General features: G+C 46.3%; 1 protein-coding gene across 1 annotated transcript in view; it reads left to right on the forward strand.

Annotated features, from left to right (window-relative positions):
• Window positions 1-24,614, forward strand: part of IL6ST (interleukin 6 cytokine family signal transducer) — a 63,420-nt gene that overhangs the window by 6,412 nt on the left and 32,394 nt on the right. The window contains exon 2 of the mRNA XM_014594056.3: window positions 22,203-22,283. Within this exon, the coding sequence (XP_014449542.1) occupies window positions 22,217-22,283 (67 nt within the window). The 5' untranslated portion in view covers window positions 22,203-22,216. The remainder of the gene's footprint in view (window positions 1-22,202; window positions 22,284-24,614) is intronic.

Consider the following 24,614-nt stretch of genomic DNA (forward strand, 5'->3'; position numbering starts at 1 on the left):
GGCTATCAAAGAGCCTTGCCGGGAGCCTGTTGCCATGCCACAGCAAGAGCACTGACAAGATGCACTCCTGGGGAGTTAGGCAATTACGTGCCCGTGCAATTTTGTGCATAAAACATGTGACCGTACATAGTTGCATAATATTGCATAATTTAACATGGAGGGGCTCTGTGCCTCCACCTCTGCAGGACTCCTGGCACTCCAGCTGGGAGCATGTGGAGGCACCAGGTGTGGTGGTGCACCACTAGACAGCTGGCAAATGAGGAAGGGAGGTCCTGCCTGCAGGGGGCATGAAGGGATCTTGCAGATAGGTGTGGAACCCCTCGCCTCCTCAAAAAGGGCACAGCCCTTGCTGGTGGTGGTGGCAACAGCAGGCAGGCTGGTGGTGGCAGGCAATGGGCTTTTGTGGCACTCATGGCTGTAGCAGGCAGAGCCCCTGGCAGCACATAGCTCTGACTGAGGCCCAGGGGCTGCACATGGTGCCACGGAGCTGTCCCAGTTCACCTGCTAGGGCAAGCCTTCAACCCAGACCAGGCTGTCTCTGTTAGCACAGGGTGTTCACAATATTGCAGACAGGAGCTGCATGCCATGAGGCCAGGCTGTCTATTTCCATGCCTCCACATGAGGCTACCAAGACCTCCAGCAGGAAACCGCACGTGGAGACAGAGCCACCCTGGCCCAATGGCACATCACTCTGTATTCTCAGCTGCAACTTCTGGCTGTAGTGCTAGAAGCCCCACATGGAGACATGGAGCCCACCCAGCCCAATGGCATGCAGTTCCATGCCTTGTGGCTTCCTGTTGCAGTGCTAGAAGCCCTACATGGAGGCATGGACTCCTCTGGGCCCAATGATGTGCAGTTCCTGCCTGCAGTGCCACATGCCCTGCGTACTGGCATGGTGCCTGCCTGGTCTGGTCCAAAGGTGCACACCAGTGAGCCAGGCTGGGCCAGTTCCATGCCGCCACGTGTAGCCCCCAGGACTTGGCATATAATTTTGAATTTTTTCTGTGCATAATTCCCTGGAGTGTAACAAGGGTCACTGTTACTGCTTATGCTGTGGGAGCACTAGCAAGATTGCCCCTGGGTATCCATAGTGGCCAAAGCAGGGGTGGGGGGGAGCAGGGGCAAGAAGAATAGTCTTTGACACCTGCTGCTGTGGGACTGGGACCAGTAGCAGGGACAAGGAGAGCTTTGTTTCTGCCATAGCAAGACCTTCCAGAGCTTGCCTGTACATACCAACAAGCTACCTTGGGGTTGGTGTTAGGAGTGGGGTGCATGAGGGAAACTGCCGCTTGGCTGGAGAATATGCCTTTGAAGTGAATTGAAATGCTCCACTCAAGGGGCTATGCATATCTCCATAGCACTATTTTTGAAGTGGTTCAGAGTGCTCAGGGCCTTAGAGTGTGGGAATCTATAGCTGAGAGCCATTTTAGAGGTCTTCTGAACTATGAGCCCTAGCTTTAGCTGAGCATGTGCATAATCTGTAATGGAGAAATAGTAGCCTTTCTAAAACAGCTGGAACCATTCTAACTGAAGGTGGGGATTTCTTATGCTTGGAAATCTTTCAGGAAATGCCATTTTATCAACCATAAAGAAGGGAGTGACCTGCCAAATGTACACTGGCCAAAGTCCAAGCACAAGACAGAAACCTTCTCTGAAAGAAACAGATTATGAACCAAGTCCTATAATCTCATTATGTATGGGAACTCTCAACATGCTGATCAAAATGTAGAAGTACAGTTTACCTGACTTGATGTTTTGGAATTGATGTCCATAAATTCCTTCACTTGGGGATTACCTTGTCTGTCCAGTGCAGAGGAGCACTGTAAACAGGTGATGACATGACATTTTTAGAGTCAGCAGGTGAATAAACATAGTGTGTTAAATCCATACTGTTTGGCTCAATAATGATTGTTCTGTGTTGATGAGGGGGCACAGATGGCATCTGGGTCTGTTGCAAGGCCTGGTGCTTCAGTGAGATTAGGAATTAAGTAATCTGTTGCTGGAGATATGTCATTTGAGGTTGTGGCAGGGCTGCCTGTAAGCTAGGACAGGCATGTTGGGACAGCTCTCTGGAGGACATGCACAGGTGCAAGCCTGTTGCACACCTGAGAGCTGAAGACCCTGGCAAACCCCAAGCTTGCCCCCAGAGCAGAGCCAGGAGGTAAGTGGGGCCCAAGGCAGGAGGGCACTAGTTAGAGGTGGGAGGCAGCTAAGAGAAGTTGAGAAGGGTCACACCAGCCCCCCTCCAGCTCCTACTTAGCCCAGTCCCCTAGGGGCTGCACAAACATCACACAAACAGGCATGCTCATGGGAGTTTCATAGTAGTTAGAGGTCAGAAGGGACCTGAATAAATAATCTAGTCCAACCCCCTGCCACTGTTTGGAGCACACACTGGGATCACACGACCTCAGACAGGTGTTCATCCAACCTCTTTTTGAATTTACCCAAGGTAGGAGCGAGGACCGCTTCCCTAGGAAGTTGGTTCCAGATCCTAGCTATCCTGACAGTGAAATAGTGCCTCCTAATCTCTAACCTGAACCTATTCTCCAGCAGCTTCTGGCCACTGTTCCTCATCACCCCAGGTGCTGCTGGGGGGGAATAGGACCCTTCCTATTTGCTGCTGATCTCCCCTAATGAGTTTGTAGGCAGCCACCAAATCCCCCGCTCAGCCTCCACTTGCTCAGGCTGAACAGGTTCAGGTCCCTCAGCCTCTCCTCATAGGGTCTGCCCTGTTGCCCTCCAGCAAAGCGGGTGGCCCTCCTCTGAACCCTCTCAAGGCGGGCCACATCCTTCTTAAAGTGTATTGCCCAGAACTGGACGCAGTACTCCAGTTGAGGCTGGACCAATTTTGCATAGAGGGGGAAGTATCACCTCTCTGGACCAGCTTGAGATGCATATCTGGGTGCACTACAAGGTGCGGTTGGCTTTGCGGGCTGGCATTGGCGGCTCATGTTCATCTTGGAGTAGATAATGACTCCAAGATCCCTTTCCACCTCTGTGCTCACAAGGGAGAAGCTCCCCAGCTTGTATGTATGCTGTGGATTCCTTCTCCCCAGGTGCAGCATCCTGCATTTATCTACATTTAAAGCCCATCCTATTACCATCCGCCCACTTCTGTAGTCTGTCTAAGTCTAATTGCAGCCTCTCTCTCCCTTCGAGCATGCCTACCTCTCCCCGCATCTTGGTGTCATCGGCAAACTTGGAAAACGTGTTTTCCACCCCCTCATCCAACTCGCTGATGAAGATGGTGAACAGTGTAGGCTCCAGGACCAAGCCCTTGGGGACCCCACTGTTCACATCCTGCCAGGTCGAGTACAACCCGTCCACCACCGCTCTCTGGGTGCGCCCCATCAGCCAATTTTGACCCATCCAACTGTGTAGGCATCAATGTTACAGTCACTCAGTTTATTAGTGAGAATGGGGTGAGAGACGGTGTCAAAGGCCTTCTTAAAGTCCAGAAAGACTACGTCCAAGGTGACACCATCATCCAGGGATGTAGTTACCTGGTCATAAAAGGCCATCAGGTTGGTCTGGCAGGACCTGCCTTTGATGAACCCATGTTGATCTCCCCTGCTGGCCCCTCACAGATGTGCTCCTTGATAATTTTTTCAAGGATTTTCCCCAAGACTGATGTGAGTCTTATGGGCCTATAGTTTCCTGGGTCCTCCTTTCTCCCTTTCTTCTAGATGGGGACCACATTAGCTAGTTTCCAATCTCCAGGCACCTGGCCCGTGGACCATGATCGCTCGTACAGTTCACACAGGAGGGTGCGAGGAGAGGCCACCGGCAACCGCAGGAAACTAGTTGAGCCTGTCTGCCAGACCGCAGCATCAGCATCTGCTGGAGAAGGCCACGTGAGGGTAGTCATACCTGCCTGGCTTTCTATTCTAACTAACACGCAGGAGCTGATCCTGGTTTTCTGTTCTAACTTGCACCCAGGAATCAAGCAAACAGGGCCCACCCAGCAACATAGTGATGGGCACGCTCCGCACCCTGAGGCTTCCTGACCTAAATATCTCCCACTCCTGGTGCCTCTGAGGCCTCTACCCAGGCACCACTGATGGTCCCGGCCTCCACACAGACTAAGTCCTTGACTCGAGCCTGCGGAAGCTGCCTGGCATGTCTGTTAGAGGCTGGAATCTGGGATGCAGGCGCTCCAGCTTGTGGGATGTGGCCACTGGCGGAGGCTCTATAGGGCCTGGTAAGGGAGCTCCAGGAGGTGGGATGCCAACTATGAGACATCGGAAAGCACAAGGAAGGCATTGATGCTTACTGCCAGACACTACACCTGGCAAAGGATAACACAGACCAGGAAGAGGGCGAACTCCAGCAAGATGCCCCTACTGATGGTGAATGGAAAGTGGTCACATTAGGCCCAAAGCCACAACGTGTGCCATCTGCTCCACCAGTAGCCCTACTCAACAACTTTGCAGCCCTCACACCATTGACAGATGAGGAATCTTCATCCTTCACACGTGAGAACAAGGCAGGAGCTGCCACCACCAAAGAAACATCGTGGGGTGATTTGTTGTGGGAGACTCCCTGCTGTGAAGAACAGAATGTGCTATCTGTTGTCCAGACCCCTTTGCTGGAGAGGTCTGCTGCCTTCCAGGAGCCAGGATCCATGATGTGTAACGGCAAGGATCCCAAAACTCATACACCCCACAGACTACTACCCCATGCTCCTCGTTCACATAGGCACCAATGACACAGCAAGTAACAGCCCTGGGAGAATCATGAGGGATTACAAGGCTATGGGGGAGAAATTCAAGGAACTAGGAGCACAAGTGGTCTTTTCCTCAATCCTCCTAGTAAGAGACTGAGGCCATCGGAGGGATGAATACATTGAAGAAGTCAACCAAAGGCTTCGGAGATGGTGTTACCATGCTGGCTTTGGATTCTTCAGCATTGGTATGCAGTTCAATGACACTGGTCTGCATGCAAGAGATGGTATCCACCTCAGGCAGAGGGAAGAAACTCTTCACTACAAGAATCGCAGACTTGCTGAGGAGGCCTTTAAAGTAGACAAGCCTTGGGGAGTGGGGGAAGATTCAGCTACTGAGCACAAACCCATTGCTGGGCATAAATCCACTGATCAACAGGACTTGAAGGAGGGTATTCACGTAGGAGACGCCCATATTTCTATCAATGTCCAGAGATGCCTGCAGAAGCGGAAGACCTGAGACAACTAGGGGCAAGCTTAGCTGTCTTTATGGGAATACTAGAAGCATGGGCAGCAAACAGGACAAACTGGCAGTCCTTCTGGCAGATGAGAATTTTGACCTCATTGGACTGACAGACTTGGTGGGATGACAGATATGACTGAGCAGTGGATATTGAGGGCTACAGGCTCTATGGGAGGGATAGGAATGGAAAGAAGGGTGGAGGGGTGGCCCTCTATGTGAAGGAATGATACCCTTCCCTGTAAGTTACATTGGAGGACGGGGAAGTCTCTTGAGAGCCTGTGGATCAAGTTACAAGGGGGCTCGAGAGAAGGGGACCTGATAGTGAGAGTCTATTACAGGCCCTGCCACAAAGATGACCTGGTATTGTACAGCAAACTGGCTAAAGCATCCAGTACTAAAGACTTGATTATTATGGGTGACTTCCAACTATCCCAGCATCTGTTGGGAAGATCATTCAGCCTGCTCCAGCAGATCAACCAACTTCTTGGCAACTATAGATGACCTGTTCTTGATACAGGCTGTAGAAGGGCCAACTAGGAGTAAAGCCACTCTGGACTTTGTTCTGGCCCAAGGGAAAGACGTGGTAGGCAACCTGAAGATTGGAGGTGCTCTGGGTGATAGTGATCATGATCTGATCAGATTCACCATCCACCGAAAGGCTGGGAATTTTACCAGCAGAACAGAAGTCCTAGACTTCAGACGGGCAGACTTTGGTAAACTCGGGAGTCCAGTTGGAAAGGCCCTTCGCAACCAGTGTCTATATGACTTGGGAGCTCAAGGAGGATGGTGCGTCTTCAAGGAAGCTATTCTTATCGCTCAAAAAGAGCCCATGCAATCAAAAAGGAGAGAGGGGCCAAGAGACCCACCTGCCTCAACTGAGACATTAGGGAACTTCTCAGAAAGAAAAGGGAAGCATGCACCCAATGGAAAAATGGTTTGGGATCCAGAGAAGAGAACGCTTATGCAGCCAGGATCTGCAGGCACAAGACAAGAAAAGCCAAGGCATCTATGGAAGTCAAGCTGGTGACCAAAAATTAAAGAGGACAAAAAACCCTTCAATAGATACATAGGGAGCAAGAAAAAATCCAGCTCCACTATAGCAGCCTTGCAGAACCTGAGGGGAAGCACAGGGTTGACCCCTGTGAAAAGGCAGAGCTCCTCAACAATTACTGTGCATCAGGATTCTGAAACCGGGTGAGAACTGGTCACCAGACCAGGGGCTCGGAGAATACAGCAATGACGGTGGTCCTCATAAAATCAGTCCAGAACAGGTGAAGATACTCTTAGATCAATTGCATGCTTTTGGATGCACTCTTGGGTGAAGGTAGTCTGGACCAGCTGACTTGAAAGTCAGTCTCACCTCCATTCTTGGCAAAGTCTTTGAAAATATTATCAAGGCTCATACTTGCAAGAGCCCGGCAGGACAAATTATGCTGAGGGGAAACCAGCACGGGTTCGTAGCAGGCAGATCGTGCCTGACTAATCTAGTCTCTTCTTATGACCAGGTTACGAAATGCTTGGACACAGGAGTAGGGGTGGATGTCGTATACCTAGACTTCAGGAAGGCCTTCAATCCCACCCCATACTGGTGAACAAGTTAAGAGGCTGTGACTTGGATGACTACACAGTCCAGTGGGTGGCGAATTGGCTAGAGGGTCACACCAGGAGAGTCGTGGTGGATGGGTTGGCTTCGACCTGGAAGGGTGTGGGCAGTGGGGTCCCGCAGGGCTTGGTCCTTGGACTGATACTCTTTAATGTCTTCATCGACTTGGACGAGGGAGTGAAGTGTACGCTGTCCAAGTTTGCGGATGACACAAAGCAATGGGGAGAAGTGGACACGCCGGGGGGCGGGGAACAGCTGCAAGCAGACCTGGACAGGTTGGACAAATGGGCAGAAAACAACAGAATGCAGTTCAGCAAGGAGAAATGCAAAGTGCTGCACCTAGGGAGGAAAAATGTCCAGCATACCTACTGCCTAGGAAACGACCTGCTGGGTGGCATGGAAGTGGAAAGGAATCTTGGAGTCCTAGTCGACTCCAAGATGAACATGAGTTGGCAGTGTGACGAAGCCATGAGAAAAGCCAATGGCACTTTATCGTGCATCAGCAGATGCATGACGAATAGATCCAAAGAGGTGATACTTCTCCTCTATTGGGCATTGGTCAGACCGCAGTTGGAGTACTGTGTGCAGTTCTGGGCACCGCACTTCAAGAGGGATGTGGATAACCTGGAGAGGGTCCAGAGAAGGGCCACTCATATGGTTAAGGGCTTGCAGACCAAGCCCTACGAGGAGAGACTAGAGAACCTGGACCTTTTCAGCCTCCGCAAGAGAAGGTTGAGAGGCGACCTTGTGGCTGCCTATAAGTTCATCACGGGGGCACAGAAGGGAATTGGTGAGGTTTTATTCACCAAGGTGCCCCCAGGGGTTACAAGGAATAATGGCCATAAGCTAGCAGAGAGCAGATTTAGACTGAAGAAGTTCTTCCTAATGTCCACAGTTAGTGGCCAAGGTCTAGAACGGGCTCCCAAGGGAGGTGGTGCTCTCCCCTACTCTGGGGGTCTTCAAGAGGAGATTGGATATGCATCTAGCTGGGGTCATCTAGACCCAGCACTCTTTCCTGCTTATGCATGGGGTCGGACTCGATGATCTATTAGAGGTCCCTTCCGACTCTAACATCTATGAATCTATGAAAGATATGGCCGAGCTCATAGTGGTGCCACTGGCAAGGCTGTTCGAGGAATTACGGAACTCGGGAGTCGTCCCTAATGACTGGAAGGAGGCGAACATGGTACCCATCTTAAAGAAGGGAAAGAGGGATGACCCTGCCAACAGTCTGACTTTGGTCCTGGGGAAGATCTTTGAAAAAGTTGTCAAGGAAGACATCATCCACAAGCTCACATCTGGTGGGGTACTGAGAAGCAACCAGCATGGCTTTATAGAAGGGAGGTCATGCCTAACAAGCCTGGTGTCCTTTTATGACCAGGTGTAACTAACCACCTGGACATGGGACAGGAGGTGGATGTCCTCTACCTAGATTTCAGCAAGGCCTTTGCTGTTTCCTATGAAATCCTCTCAGTTAAGTTGGAGAGTACTGGCCTAGACCAGGCTTCAGTGAGGTGGGTTGGGAACTGACTCCACAGCCGATCCCATGGAGTCTTAATTGATGGGGTGGCCACATCCTGGAAGGTCGTCTCCGGTGTTGTGCCCCGTGCTCTTTGTTATCTTTATTAATGACTTGAACGAGGGAGTGAAAAGTGCAATGGCCCCAAACCAAACTGCCCCTGCCGCAAGATCCCAGTAGCTCTGGATCAGCCCCCTGCCCTGCTGCATGCCCTGCCAGCATGGCGGGGCCGGTCTCCATGACAACCCAGCCTTCTGCTATCACAGCACAGCTACAGTTGGGATCGCCGTGGAGACCAGCCCCAGCCATGCAGACAGGGGCTGCTGGGAAATGGAGCTGGCCGGATCCACCATTTTTGCTCACCCCTGGGTTAGACAGACACTTGGCTGGGATAACTTAATCAGGGATGATCCTGCCTTGAGCCGGGGGCTGGGTAGATCACTTAGTGAGGTCCCTTCCAGCCCTACTTTCCTGTGAACATGTAAGCCATTTTCAATTCAGCATGGCTAGGTTTAGCTGTTCCCAGCATGGGGGCTGAGCTGGGGCTGTGCTCAGGGCAGGCGCTGACAGCACTAGGATCAGGGCTACAGGGGAGAGCTACAGCCACCCCAATATTTGCCGTAACCCCTAACCCCCCCCATCAGGAAGAACCCAGCACTGCCCCCAGCTCACAGCGGCAGTCTGCCATTCCCCCGTGCACAGATCCAGAGGGCACATTCTGCCCCCCATTCCCCTTCTTCCCCCTGCCCCTTTCTCCCAGCAGACTTACCAGCAAGACTTTGCTCTCCATGCTGTCAGGCTGGCCATGTGCATGCTGCAGCTGGGCACATGCATACGGCATTTATCAGCAACACTATTGGTCACAACAGCCAAAAAAAGCCAGTTTGCTGATGATGTCAATTTGCCTTTTATCAGTGCTTATCTGATATAGACAGATGGATCAGCGCACCTCTAAAAATAAGCAAACAAAAGGAAATGTCAGAACAGCAGTCTTTACCTTATCCCTGCATATTTAGCCCTAAGTTCTAAGAATGCAGCTCCTACTTGGCTCCACAGATTAGAAAGCAGCTCTTGCCTCTGACCTTCCTGTCCATACTTTTTGCAAAATCTCCTGTCAGCCTGTTTCACTCAGCCTGCTAACCTGAGGACTAAAAGCACCTTACGCCTAGAAATTTTACACAAACACTGTCATGGCAGTGCTTAAGTATTTGGGCTTCTCTGGCCAATTACATATTTCCATTGAATTCTTGGGAAACCCGTACTATGTGTATAACTTCCTGCACCCCACATCCCCAAAGTGTGTATCTTCTTACTAGACCAGAAATCTTTCTTGATCCAATTATGACCAGGAAAATACTACATCCTTTCAGACCTAAAGATTATTAATTCAGTATCCTAAAGATACAGTACCTCACTTATTCTCCCTGCTGTGAGAAATACCTTTTTATGAATAGCCTGGTCCTAGGTGTTACTTTTGCTATAGGCCTCCTTTCTTTTAAAATGTAGATTCAGCATTATCAGGAAGAACTGACTCCTGTTCCTCAGATGATCTGCAAGGGCCCATTTGCCTGACCATTAAACATACTGTTTTAGATGCTAATTCTCAGTGATTTAGTTCTCTCAAGTGTACATAACAGAGGGGCACTGATTATGTTGGTGGCATATTGGATCAGCACTGATTAAAAGGAAAATTAACATTATCCACAATTGGCTTTTTTTTTTTTTTTTAGCAGGTGTAGCTCAATGTCGCAGATTTAAATGCTGTGTGCATGCATACAGCCGCAGCATGCATGCAGCCAGGAATGCAGCTGGGCAGCTTGAAGAGTGGGGTGGGAGCAGCAGATCAAGGCCCCTACAATGAGGGAGCGAGTAAGGCAGGGGCAGCTGCTGCCCAGCTGGGGCAGTGAGTGCAACCTGCCCCCCTTCCCCGGAGATGAATGGGGGGCATGGGATGTGTCCCCCCTGGATTTGTATGCAGGATAAGGGCAGCCTGCTGCTGCAGGGTCAGGGTCAGGGTCTGTGCCATCCTCTTCCCAGTGTGAATGCTGGGGATGGGCCAGGGCTGTGCTTGGGATGGGGTGGTCAGCAGCAGTGCTGAAAGGGGTGGCTACAGGAATTTTTGGGTGGCTATAGTCTACCCCGTAGCAACCTCTCCCAGCGCTGCAGCCATGTGCCCTGTCCCCACCCACCCCGAGCACAGCCCCAGTCCAGCTGCGGCTCCCCCCCCCCCCCCCCCAAAAGAGTCTAGCACAGCCCTTGCCCCACACACACATCCAGGGGGACACACATCCAGGAGATACCCCATCTCTCCCCCAGGGGTGCATCCAGCAGTAGGGAGCCGCCTCCCCCTCGTCACACTGCAACCCCCAGATCAATCCCAGGATCACATCCACCACCCTGACTGGGTAGTGCCTGCCCCTGCCCCACTCCCTTCCTTCCCTTCCCTCCACAGACTTATCAGAAAGAGGCTGCCCTCCAAGCTGCCAGGCAGTATTCCTGTAAATCAGCTATTGGATGGGTATTGGCCAATATGGCTGGCTAATAATCAGCCATTGGTATTGGCCAAGAAAATCTTTATCAGTGCACCCTTAGGAAATATGGGAGGAACACTTTAAGTTAGTCATTGTCCTATTAACCAATCCTGGCCAAAATACAAAACAAAAATGCGTTCATATCAAATACCACAACTCATACAAACACAAGACTGAGGCTAACCGCTGTTTAATGCTATCTATCCGTAGAGACTACCCATGCCATATCAGTAAAACAAATTCAAGAAAATGTGGACAGTGTCCCACAAACACTTCAAAATATTGTGGGTTTGTGACATAATGTGAAAGAAACAATAACGTTTTTCCATGCAACTTCCATGTTCAGTTAAAAATTCTAATTACAGTAAAAGCTGCGCTATCTGGCACTTTATTTACTGGCATGCTCCATTAATCGGCATGCTGATCGACATGGCAAAAACAAAACCGGAAGTTGACTGAGTCCCATTTTGGCCAACTTTGGTCCACGGCCCACACTGCGTGGGGGGCCTTCCTCCCTTTTTCCTGGCACACTGACGCCAGGGGGGGCGGTGGCCCAAACAGGCAAAGACATCTGTTCATGTCTCTCGGGTAACCGGCATATTTGGGTATCTGGCACCCCCCATTCCTGATGGGTGCTGGACAACAGACCTTTTGCTATAGAGATATTAAATAAATAACGAAATCCAGATGCATGAACTGCATACTGGGCATATAAGAATGTATTTCATGTGGACACTAATGTTAATAATCTGGGTTTACTTCCATTTACAGAACCTAAAAATCAAAAAGGAAATTATATGATAGGTATATCTCCAATGGGGAAAAAAAACAAAAGCCAAAACTTGTTCTGTATCAACATTATCTGCTAACATCTTTCATTTTAGAGCCCTGTAGACATATTTTGGGAATCTGTACTGCTCTACCACTGCTAACTTTTGCCATTGTTGGGGAAACTTTCCGTGTGTGTGTGTGTATGCGCACCTCTCTAGCTCCTTGTTTTCGTCCCTTCTTCCCAGCACTTGCTGCTCATAGCTTGGCAATAAGCCGCGGAGTGAAACTGCCTGTTTGGTTCCCGTTTTGCTGTTGCCTGTTGTGTTTGGAATGGTTGCAGCGTTCACTTGCTGTAGTTTGGCAGAGCTGTCAGTAATATGAATGTAATTTAGTGACTTCAGTTATTTCAAAATCAGTCTAGTTTTAATATCCATAGCCAATATATAAAATCAATTTTAATAAAAATAGGGCCCAACATATTTTTGTTGTCAAAATGTAAGGAAACGGAGCTATTGAACTCTTGGGAGTCGCAGACAAAGCATCTGGAAACAATTTGTTAAAAGTACTCAATTCGACAAAGCCTCTTCTGCAAATTCATAGAAAATATTTCATTTCAGCTACTTCATTCTTTCAGAATTGAGGCTCTCATAAGCTGGGGGGAAAAACAGGAAGCCTTCTTTCGTCTTTCAATCTCTGAATAAAAAAGAAAGAGGTGAGAGGGTGAGATTTGGTTTGGAAATATTGATGCACATGGTAACAAGAAACAATTTGTCCAGTTCCCCCACTATTTCCTGTGTATATCTGTCTGTGTCTTGCATTTAAAACTGTTTGTTAAACTTATTCTGACATGTATCCTGAGCATTTATGGCGTTTTTCAAAATTTAATTAAAACTTTTTACAGGTGTCTGTCTATCAGTTCAGTTCCTTTCTAAGTTAATCTTCATATGCAAAATAAGGGGAAACCATTATAGTTGATTACTACTTCCACTGTTTTCTAACACCATACAAATGTAAATATTAAGAATTCAGATTTTATATGCAGGTGTATATATTGCTGAAATTAAGAGTCATAGATAGGGACCTACTGAATTCAAGGTGGCTGCCTGCCAATTTTCACAGGCAGAACACAGGGCCCAGCAGCCATTTTGTGGGTGAAGCATGGCACCCCCCCCCCCCAATGCCTCTAGCAGTGGGGCCCTGATGGCTATACCCTTCACTGGCAGTGAGTGCTGTCCATCATGAAGCCTCACCCTTTGCCACAGATTGATGAAGGGAAGGCAGGGGCACATGACAGGCAGTCCTCACAGCCTATCGGGGGGGTGGCAGCTATCTTGCTGACAGCCCTTTGAGCAGGCAGCCCCCCTTTCACTTCCCCAAGAAGGCTGCTACAGTGGCCTTTGAGGAGCCAGCACTTTATTTTCAGTAACTTCCCCTCCCTTCCTCCCCACGTTCTTCTTGGGCAATGCCAGATTTCACAAAATCCGCAAATCGTGATTTCATTAGGTTCCCACTCAGAGGTATGATCCTGATGAATATGAATTGCCAAAAGTAGTGTAAAGCTATATTTATGATTGTCAGTCAGTGAAAACCAGCCTTTTATTTAGGAAAATGAAGTACAAATTAAAGTGTTTTAAGCAAACACTATTTGATGATTTGAATTGGTGTACATAATGTTTTTAAACTTGTGGTAGCTTACAGATTTAAAGTACCATTTTCATCCAGAGTTTTCAGTGTTGATTCATAAAGATGACTCCTTTTCTGGTCCTTCCTAAGTTGTCACAAAACTAGTGCTCTTAATTTTAAAATGTATTTGTTTATTTTGACAGTTCAGCCTTGAACGTTACAAAGATCAGAGCCTAATTGATGTACAAATACAGGTCCTTACTGTGGAGAGTTCACAAACCATGTGACAGGAGGATAACGAGTTTCAGAGTAAATGAACAGAATTTAGCAGAAACTGTTGCTCTGTTTAGCACTTGAGTCACCAGGCTCAGGTGGCAGTGATTTCCAGCTCCCATGAGAGGTAGTTTTTCTTAAGGAGGAGATTTAAAAGGGAAAAAGTAAACACCTTTGGAGAACTTTTTCCTAGATGTTAGCTCAACTCACTTATTTTGAAACAATAACCTTTTTATAGTCTGACTTATGGTCAGTGAAAATACTACTTCCAGGATCAGCTTTAACTGAGGGAACACTTCCTTTATCTATAGAACAGTGCAAAAGAGGCAATACATAGTTAGCTTTGCTGTTTCCCAAAGAGCTACAAAGTTTCTAAGTAACCAGAGCTAAAACCGTTTGGAGAAAAAAAATCTTATTTGAGTAATTGTTTAATATGGTCTATAATTTGAAAAAAAAAAAAAAATTATCGATTTAATGCATTTTTTTTTCCGTAGAAGTAAGACTGAAGTGAGGTGTTAAGCAAGCTTTCCAGCGTAAGATGCCCTTCCTTAGGTCTTGGAAAGAAGCAGATACTGCATAAGCCAATTAATACCAGTTAGAAAGGTCCAGTAACATGAAGTCACACAAAAATGAATGTGGTCACTTAGAACAGGAAGTTGGCAGCTAACCTATGGAGCAAGGAGAAGTTATCAGAAGCAGTTGTAGACCAAGTAAACAACAGTTAATAACACCATTTGACAGGAAAGCAAGCAGAAATCTGGAGAGCAAAGAGCTTAGCAGAAGGAGCAAGTGGTCTGTGTTAAGGTGATGGTGTCTGATATCAATAAAATTATGAACATTTCCTTTTCGAGCAAGAGCTCTGAGATCAGATGCAGAAGTTGTGCTGTAAAAATGTATTCCTGTGGGCAATGTAGTGTTTCTGCCCTTCGAGCATTTTTCTGTGGGGAGTTCATTCTGTAGTGTAGTCATCATTCTAGTTTCATCCGCATGGTTTCTATGAGGACATGGGATGCGTTTGATGTGGTGTATTGAATTTGATAATTGGCATGCATGGGACCATAGGTTTTGGTAGCTTGTAGGTAGATATAGTCAAGATTTCTTGCTTAAACAAGATCTTGTTCTCTTTGGTCAGTAAAGAGTTTTCGGGTTTTTTGTTGGGTTTTTTTTTTAACTGCGCTAAGTAAGATTAGGAAGTTAGATTATTTTGAACTTAAAATGCCTTTTCTCAGCTCAGGTCTGTTGTTAGGTAAAGACAGTTTTTAGTTTGAAATGGGTCTCACAAATTTTTCTTCTTGGAGCTGATGCCATGGTATTGGAAAAGGCCTAGTTATAGATTACAAATTCTTTGTGTGTTAGATGGCTACTGGTTTTATTGAAATAATTTTGGTGGTCTCTGGTTTTTGGTGGTATTTTAATATGTGACTGTTCTTACAGGCTGCTATTCTGGATATTGATTGTGATACCTAGAGTTACATATAAATGTTAGAATACTGATACTTCAGAGGGAATTTGACAGAAGGTTGATAGTTGTTGAATAGTTGTACCCTCTGTTGAAAACCCCTGTGCTAGATGACCCGACAGGCAACAGACTTGAATGTGGGACAGTTATTATTGCCCACAAACTCACAATACAACATTCAATATCACTGCCCCTCAGTGAGATCAGGCATGTAGATGAAAGCTGACCGAGGGACGAGGGTGTGGCTTTGCAATCTTCTGGCTAGGGAAGCCTGCAAATGACTGAATATATGGTGTTGGTCTTGCCATTAAGAGCTAGATTGTTAGCCAAATGTCCAAGTTCCCTGATGGCTTTAACGAGCACCTCATGACTGTCCACCTCCAACTGACCAGCAGTTAATTTGCTATTATCAGTGCATACACCCCAACTCTCAATACTGAAGAACAGAAAGAATGGTTTTATGCTGACCTTGATGAAATCCTGACTGTTATCCCAAAAGGGGACAAGATCATCCTCCTGGAAGATCCCATTGTGAAAGTTGGCTGGGACTTTAACATGTGGAGGGGCAATATTGGGAGCGAAGAAGTGGGGAAGGTCAATTCCAGTGGCATCCTTTTAGTTGGTAAATGTGCAGCACATGACCTTGCCCTTTCTAACTCTATTTTCAGACATGATGGGTACAAAACATGGCAATGCCCCCCCACTCAAAACAATGGCACCTCCTTGACTGTGTCATCACGAGAGCGCGTGATTTAAAAGACATTCATATCATGCATGTTAAAAGAGGAGCCGATGACTGCTGAAACAATCATTGCTTGGTGAGATCAATCATGTTCGTTAGGGTTGCATTGAAACCATCATCAAAAAACCCCCCAAATCATACCAGAGACAGTACAGCATCAAATGCTTTCAGACCCCTAGACACTAAAGCCGTCCAAATACCTCAGAAGAAACTAACAGACTTTAAGATTGAAAATAACACTTCTGTTGAGGAAAACTGGCAAGCTCTAAAAGAGGCCATCTATGAGGCCTGCATGGAATCATTGGCTTTACCACACAGTGCCATCAGGGCTGGTTTGACTTTAAATGCTGAGGTCAAAGCCCTTCTCAGTCAGAAGAGAAAAGTTTTCTGTGACTGGCAAAGCCACCCTACATCCATTCAGAAGCAGGGAACTTTTTGACGGCTTAAAGTTGAAGCCCAGAGGAAGATCTGAGAAATCAAAAAACAATTAGTGGGAAGAGAAGGTAAAAGGAAATCCAACAGTTTGTTGACAATCGTGACATCGAGCTTTTTCAGCACAACCAAGGCTGTGTATGGACCAAGCACTTGCAGACTTGCCCCACTTTGATCTAAAGATGGTAGTATGCTCCTCAGAGATGAGTCCATCAAAAAGTGCTGGAAGGAGCACTACCAAAAATTCCTGAACTGAGAATTAGGCAGACAAGGTTCCTTGGGTGAATTTGATATGTTTTATTAGACCAACCCAAATGGTTGGAGAATAGTTATTAAGCAAGCTTTCGGGTTCAAAAACCCTTCGTCAGGCTAAGGACGCTAACTGCTGCAGCTTCCTTAGCCTGACGAAGGGTTTTTGAACCCGAAAGCTTGCTTAATAACTATTCTCCAACCATTTGGGTTGGTCTAATAAAACATATCAAATTCACCCAAGGAACCTTGTCTGCCTATATCCTTAGACCAACACGGCTACAACCTAAACCCCTGAACTGAGAATTGACAGTAATGGATGAAACCATCAAATTCATCCTGCAGCATCCAGCAAGTAAGGGATGCACTTTCCAGTCCCCTAAGCTCTGAAGAGGTCCACCAGGAGTTGAAACAGATTGAAGAACTACAAAGCATCTGGCCCTGACGGCATACCAGCTGAGCTCTTTAAAGTTGGTGGGGAAATTATGACCAACAAGCTCCACACGCACACTCAAAATCTGGAACACTGAGGAAATTCCCACTGACCTAAGGAATGCCAATTTTGTAACCCATTTTAAAAAGGGAGATAAGTCTAACACTGGAAACTATCAAGGGTATCACCCTCTTCTCCATCGCTGGGAAGATATTGCTTGAACTCTGCTGAACTGACTGTTCCCTCTTGCCAAGGAAATCCTTCTTGAGTCTGTGTGGCTTCAGACCATCAAGAGGCGCCATGGATGTGATTTTTTTTTTGCAGCCTGGCAGATCAAGAAAAAAGGCCGAGAATAACACCAGGAACTGTATATGGCCTTTGATTTGACCAAAGCCTTCAACTCTATTAACTGTGAGGTTTTATGAAAGGTCTTATCAAAGTTTGGCTGCCCAGGGAAATTTATCATCATTCTAAGACTCATTCATGACCAGGTAACTGCTTATATCCTATGCAGTGGCTCTGCTATGGAGCCCTTTGCCATTTGAACTGGCATCACAGGACTTTGTGAATGCTTCAATGCTGTTTTCCATCTTTCTTACGATTATCAAGATGCTCACCCATCACCATCTGCCACGTGGCATCGGCATCAAATACAGGATAGATGGGAACCTTTTCAATCTCTCCTACCTCTGTGCCAAAAACAAACTTACTTTTGGCCTTGAATTGTGGAACTTCAGTATGCCAGTTGTGGTGGTGTTGCACATACAGAGGAGGACCTACAAATGGCCTTCAACCTCTTTCTCAAGCATACCAGTGCCTGGGACTGACCCTTAACTTTGGAAAAACAAAGGTGCTACATCAGCCTCCTCTAGGCGAATCAACTCCCCAGGCCAAGATCCTTATTGGCAGACAAAAGTTGAAGAATGTTGAACACTTTGCATACCTCAACAGCCATCTCTCAAAGGCAGCCAACATTGACTAGAAGATCTGATATAGGATCTCATGTGCCAGCTCTGCCTTCAGAAAACTGAATCATCATGTGTTCAATGATCACAGCAACAAGGCTTGAACAAAGCTCCTATTATATAAGGCTTTGGTACTCCAACTCTGCTCTATAGCTGTGAAGCTTGAGTGACCTACAGGGGCCACCTTAAAAGCCTGGAACACCATCACCAGCACTACCTCCAGAAGATCCTTGGCATAAAGTGGGAAGATCATTGCATAAACACCAGTCTCCTCACTGATGCCAAAACCATCAGTATGGAAGCATTGATTATTCATCATCAATTGTGGTAGTCAGGGCACTGTGTGTGCATGCCTGATGTACTTTTACCAAAACAACTGCTATACTCTCAACTCAACTAAGGACAGAGGACATGTAGGGGCTAGAGAAAACACCTTCAAGAGCACCCTCAAGGTGAACATTGAAGTATAGCTTTGATACCACAAATTGGGGAAAAACTAGCCCAGGAAAGGGCTATGTGGCGACACCTTATGAGAGAAGGTACATCTTGCTATGAGAGAAACCACCTTGCCCTGGCGACCAGAAAAATGATAGAAATGGAAGGTAAGGAAATGAGACCAAAAATCCATAGTCTGACCCTCCCTTTAATTACCACCTCTGTCATCTGCCAGAGAGACTTCAGCTCTAGGATCAGCCGCATCAGCCATCAGTGGACTCATTTATAAATCTTTACTTGACACATGGGAGTGGTCATCCTCAGCCATGAGGGACCACTGCACCAATGGTGTATAGACTATTGATGTCCATAGTGGCTGGAAGGATGGTGTTCTCACAAAGGAGGGGAGGCGGGTGTTCCTAGAACTGTAAAGCTGCTTGCTTTTGAGATGAATACCAATATTTAACATCTGTCTGATACTTCTACCTCACTGTGCTATGAAAATATTTTGAAGCATTTCCAAATATACACTTATCCTGTGAAGTAGCTTTAGCTCCTGTCTTGTGAGCAGCTGCGGAGACTCGTACAGATATTTCATTGGTTATACCTGACCATAACTGCTTTTAAATAAGTCTGGTAGTATTAAAGGCATGCACCCTCTGGGGCTTGTTGGATTAAATTTGCCCCAGTGCTAGGGTGCTACACAGAATCATAGCATAGGACCTAGTTAATAAAGGTTGCATTCCTATGGTGTACTTGCTACAATACTAACAGAATTTCCAAGAAAGAAGATCTGGCCCTTCCTAAAAAAAATTTAAGGATGGGGAAGGGAGAGATTTAAGTTGAATCACAAGAGACATTGTCTCTCTTATTTTTAATGACAGGCTAAGGCAAAGGATTAAGTGGTTCCACCTTAAACAAAAGGGATTTATTTGTAAATTAGTTCATCTTAATATGTTTAAGTTTAGGAAAATATTAGTCAAAAGAACCATTTTGGGACCAAAGGTCAAAAAACTATATTTTAAGAAACATTAAAGCCATTTTATTTTGCTGCTATCTGAATTATAATGTTCCAGTGGTTGGTTGGTTGGTTTGTTGTTGGGTGTGGTTTTTTTTTTGTTTTCATTTTGTTTTTGTTTTTTGGTTTAATGTTCCTTTTTTTCTTTTACTTTTTTTTTTTTCCTTGAGCTGTGACACTGTATGCCGTACTTTAGAGTAGCTTTGGTCTTCCTCACTGCTTTTAAGCAAAAAAAAGGTCAAACTTCACTTGTGATATCTGGTTTCTAGCTTTGTGCTTAGACCGCTGATCCAAAGTTTCTTGACCTCTTACGTCTTTCATTCCATCGAAGCTGCCTCTTGTTACCCTTTTCCCCACATACACCACGCATTACTTTCTTGCACAGAATCCTTTGTGCTGTCTATTAAAGTTAATAAAGGGGAACAAGGGTCGAGTCAGGCCCTAAACAGCGGGCAAAGGAAAAGACAGGTTTCTCTCTGAATTTGCATAAATTGAACACACATAAATACTCTTATGCAATGACCCTTTTGTACCTGAAATTAGTTATGTGAGGTAAATTTGCATGTATGCGATCAGCATAGGCACATTCCACCCTCCCCCAAGCAGGTAAATCCTGAGGGTTTTTTTTGTGAGGGGACGTGAAAGGGCCATGGGGCTAGGCCCTACTCGCCTGCCCCAGAAGAGCCTGGTGCCGCTGCCAACCCAAGTCTGCAGCAGCCACCAGCCCTAACCTGCTCTCGTCCCGCTGCCCATCCCCGCTACAGCTGCTCTGGGAGCGGCCAATGCAAGCGGCTTGCAGCCACTGGGCTGCACCGTGCCCCAAACCCCGCTGCACCGTGCAGCCCAGTAGCTGCAGGCAGGTGGCGTCCACCGCTCCCAGGGTTGCAGCAGGGGCAGGCAGCCACCTGCAGCTGGATGAGAGCAGGCTGGGGCCAGTGGCCACTGCAGGCTTGGGCCAGGCACCAGGCTCTTCCCAGTGCTCAGAGTGAGCCATGGTGATGCGAGGATGGCTGCTGCCACCTCAAAATTTGCCGTAGCCCCCTGCAACCTGCCCTCCCAGCACCACTGCCAGGCACTAGAAAGAGCCTGGTGCAGTCGCTGTCCCCAGCCTGCTGTCATCCCACTGTAGGTGGCTGCCCACCCCTGCTGCAGCCATGGGAGCAGCTGACACAAGCTGCCTGTAGCTGCTGGGCTGCACCGTGCTGGGGGGATCGGGTCACAATGCAGCCCAGTGGTTGCAGGGACCTCGTGTTGGCCGCTCCCAGGGCTGCTGCAGCAGGGGCTGCGGTGAGTGGGGAGAAGTGGAGTGAGTGGGGCTGCTGCCCACCCTGAGCACCATGAAGAGCCCAGTGCTGCCTGTGCTGCAGCCCCAGGAATGGCAGACGCTACCTGCTTGCAGCCACTGGGCTGCACCGTGCCCCTCTCCCCACCCCTTCCCTAGCCCCAGCCTCACTCCCTCCCTCCTTCACTGCCCTGGGAACACATCCCTATCTGTTTCATTGTAAACTGGGTTCGCTTTATGCAAATTCGATTTATGCACTGTTCCCTGGGAACGCATCTGCTGCATAAATCGAGGGAAATTTCTGTATGCTGAGAATTTCAGAGAGGAAAATGGAAGTGAGTTTAAATGGTAGAATGCACACTATAGGTGTTACTGAAAAATAGTGGTGAAAGTTTTTTAGCTGTTGAGTTACCAGGCTCCTAAGTGACTCAGTCCATGATGGTCTGACTTTTTTCAAGACTTGTCCTTGCATTTTTCCTGCATTCAACACTTTTTGGAACACCTGTGAATAGATGCAGTGCGTATAGTTAGCTTGCCTCCTATGGGAATAAGCAATACACTTCTATAGCAAATGTGGTGAGCTACCACCATCCTCTGTAGTTTGCCTCCAGTTAGAGGGAGAAGTCTGTAGGCTGTTTTCTCATTCCCATGCTATGCTGGCCTGTCAAAAAAGAAATGTGGAGATACCTGTGGGAAGAGGAAAGCATGCTGTGGAATGATTTCATTGCTCCAAATATATATCTAAAGTTGCAGACTCCTGTGAAACGGAATAAATGTCAGGGGGTAGAGCTCGCAGACTATGGAATGTGAAATTAAACTACTTTCAAACCTTTGCAAAGATGGATTAAAATGTAACTGCAAAATTAAACTGTGCGTGGGGACATTTTGGCAGGAAGTATCAGCTGACCATTAGTGACTTTAGAAATTTAAGGCTTGCCCTTTGTGCTTAAGAAGGTACATCTAAATCCTGTCCATAAACGAAGAATGTTTGGTTTTTGGCAGATTTGAAAAGCTAATCTTCAGAGATAAAGGCTGACCTCAATCTCATTACTTCAATGATTTGTACCTTGGTTAAGTACTTAGGATTTTGCTTTATCATCCCTATAATTTCACACTAAAAAAAGAAACATCTTCAGACTGGTAAATTAAGTGTTTGGGTTTGTTTTCCTTTGTTTGCTTATATATAACAAGTGAAATATAAAGACTTTTGATAGTGTTCATGGATTCAGCATCTCTTCTGTAAATATTTTAAAGAGATTATGTTAAAACTTAAATCAATAATATTTTTATCAGCCTTGTTTTAAAAATACTTGTTTGGTTTTTTATATATAAACAAAAACTATTACAACTTACAGGCTTTGTATGGGCCCCCATGCCGTACTTTCACGCTCACTGAACAGGCCTGTAGCTTTAGTTTAAAAGAGCAATCTAGAAGTCTATAAATAGTGATTTTCATAGACATCAGGGGCTGGAAGGGCCCTTGTGAGACAATAGAGTCAAGCCTCAAATGATGGAGTAAGACGCTTTCTATTCCCTCCTCCTTTCTGGGCATCACCTCCTCTGCAAAGCCTGTTTTATGCATGCATTGGAAGTTTTCACATCATACATTCTTTTAGGGATTGCAGGAGTAAATAAATTCAGTAAATTATAAAGTACATAAACATTTTTGCTTTTGTTATAGGAGTTCTTTGCAACATGCCTTCTGGATGGAGCTGGGTGGTACACATCTTATATTTTCTCCTGAGTATTTGCTGTCTTCGAGGTAAGACTACTCATACCTTTATAACGTTAAAGAAAGACATAAGTCTGGCAAAGCTTATAAGTACTTGAATAGAAAAAAAAACGTTACCTCAAATGGGATATGTAGTTTAATAGGAACTGAAGCCTGTGCTCTTAATGCTATAGTAAAACAATCAATCCTCTGACTTGAAGGATATTTACTTGCGTGTCCATTTTCTTGATTTGACTTGTGCAGCACTAATGGACTTAAAGTTTTTTGGTGGGGTTTTGGGGTTTGTTTGGGTTTTTTTGCTCCCATTTTATGACTGGTATCAATGACATCGTATTGTTATAATGTAGAGTAAGACGGGCATATTTGTTCTTGTATAGACCTACCCCAAACCTGCTTGGGTAACTTGAAATGAAGTTCAGTCCAGCACCTCAATTGGAACAGAACTTGTTAAAACAGCAAGCTGTTGATGTAACACCTAGTGAGACCCAGTCAGGAACTGGATAATGTTTAGGTTTATGTAGGGACCTATCCTATGACTTCGTGCTCCATGGTGGCCACTGCCACTTCAGGTTAATTTCCTGCTGATCAGTTGCTCTTAATCTGTTTCTGGTATGACACCCACCTCTGAATGTATGTGTGTACAGCACAAGAGAGGGCTATACTGATGCACTTTCCACTAACTAGCACCAGAAGCAGTGTGATCAGAGCCTACAGACTTGCATGCATCGCTGCGCTACCGTTCTCATTCTGAAGCTAACTTGGCACATCTTGGTACGGTGCCCGATGCTATACTGACATCTGAGCCCCTTGCCATATTTTCAGAGTTCTGTCATCAGATTTCCTTTATTCCTACTCATTCACATAGCAGTAAATGAAACCAAAAATGATATGGGTGATTTATAAAAGTGGGGGGACAGAGTAGATGGTGCTATCAACTGTCCAGATTAAATGAACCAGAGAGATTTTTCTGTTCAGGCAACTGTCTGGATGTTTTACCTGAAGTATTATTTGAAGACCAAGGGGATTCCTCACTTAAAACCACATATTTAAAACAAAAAAATTAAATAAGAAAATGTCAGATAAATTGTGGGGAATGAGGTATTGTAGCAGCATTCGTTCTATGAATTGGACACATTTCTGGAGGAAATTTGCCTCCGTAAACACTGAATATTGTAGATGGGTGTGCAGCCTCAAAATTGGGATTACTTTAGTCCATTTTTTGCTGGAAATTGTAATGGGAAAGGAGCAGTATAGGGAAGTCTCGACATGCCCTTTTTGCTCTTTTCCCTCAGCATCCACACTCGATCACTGTTGCTCACCCCTGCCCTCACCCCCCAGCCCTGCTCCTGTGAACAGGCTGAGGTGGGGGACAGGGAGGTGCTGTGGTGTGCTGCCTGGGGCTGGCAGCGCCCGGCACGCCCCCAAACCCCACTGACCTCCAGGGGCGAAGGGCAAGCCTGAGCCCAGCCTTGGCTGACTCAGAGGCTCAGGCTCTGCCCTTCCCCCTCTCCCTCCCCCTCCAGGTAGGGCTGGTAAGGCTGCCCTTTCTGCAATCAGCTGTTGCAGGCTGGAACTCTGCCAGCCTACAAGGGCTCTTTGCAAAAGCAGAGAATTCGCAGATTTCTCTGCTAAAAGGGGAAATCTGCGTTTTTGCCGCTAAAACCGGGGAATCCATGGTTTTCTCTTTTCCATTTCCCATGGGGGAAAAAAACCCAGATCCCTGGGTATGACCCAGTAAATATATTCATGTTCTTAATGAATTAGTTCTGAAACCCTTTAAAATAAATGGAGTGTCCTCCTAACTTGCTTTTTCAATAACGTTTTAAATGTTCTTTCTTTATATCAGTTTATTCCCTTTATTTCTTATTCTTCACTAAATTATGCTTCTGCACTTTTAATAAACAGCTTTTTGGATAATAGACCCCATTACTGATCAGATGATAATTTTGTTTCTTTTTTGTGTTCTCTCTCTTTTTTTTTTAATGCTGCTTTTTTCCCTTTGCATTCCTGTCCTATTTCTCCTTTTTCCCTCTCTTGACTTTCAAATATGGGTGTTCTTCAGTCTCCCTGGATCGGTGTCTGGTATAGGAATGCAGTTCTGCTCAGTTAGACATGGGACAACAGTTCACCTGAACATGGTGCCCTCTGCTGGGCTTACATGCTTCAGGCGTACTGATTCATTTCTGGTAACAGCTTTTCTTGGCAAGAAAATCATGCATGATACCTTATTGCATCTCATCAGTGGGCTAGCTTAGCACTTTATGTCAATGTATAGCATAAGATAAGTTGCAATTTTAGTTGACAAGAGCTGGTCTAATTTATTGTCCTGTGTTAGATGAAAACTGTAATAAATAAAGTGCT

Source organism: Alligator mississippiensis, chromosome 3, assembly GCF_030867095.1.
Source record: "Alligator mississippiensis isolate rAllMis1 chromosome 3, rAllMis1, whole genome shotgun sequence".
Lineage (NCBI taxonomy): Eukaryota > Metazoa > Chordata > Crocodylia > Alligatoridae > Alligator > Alligator mississippiensis.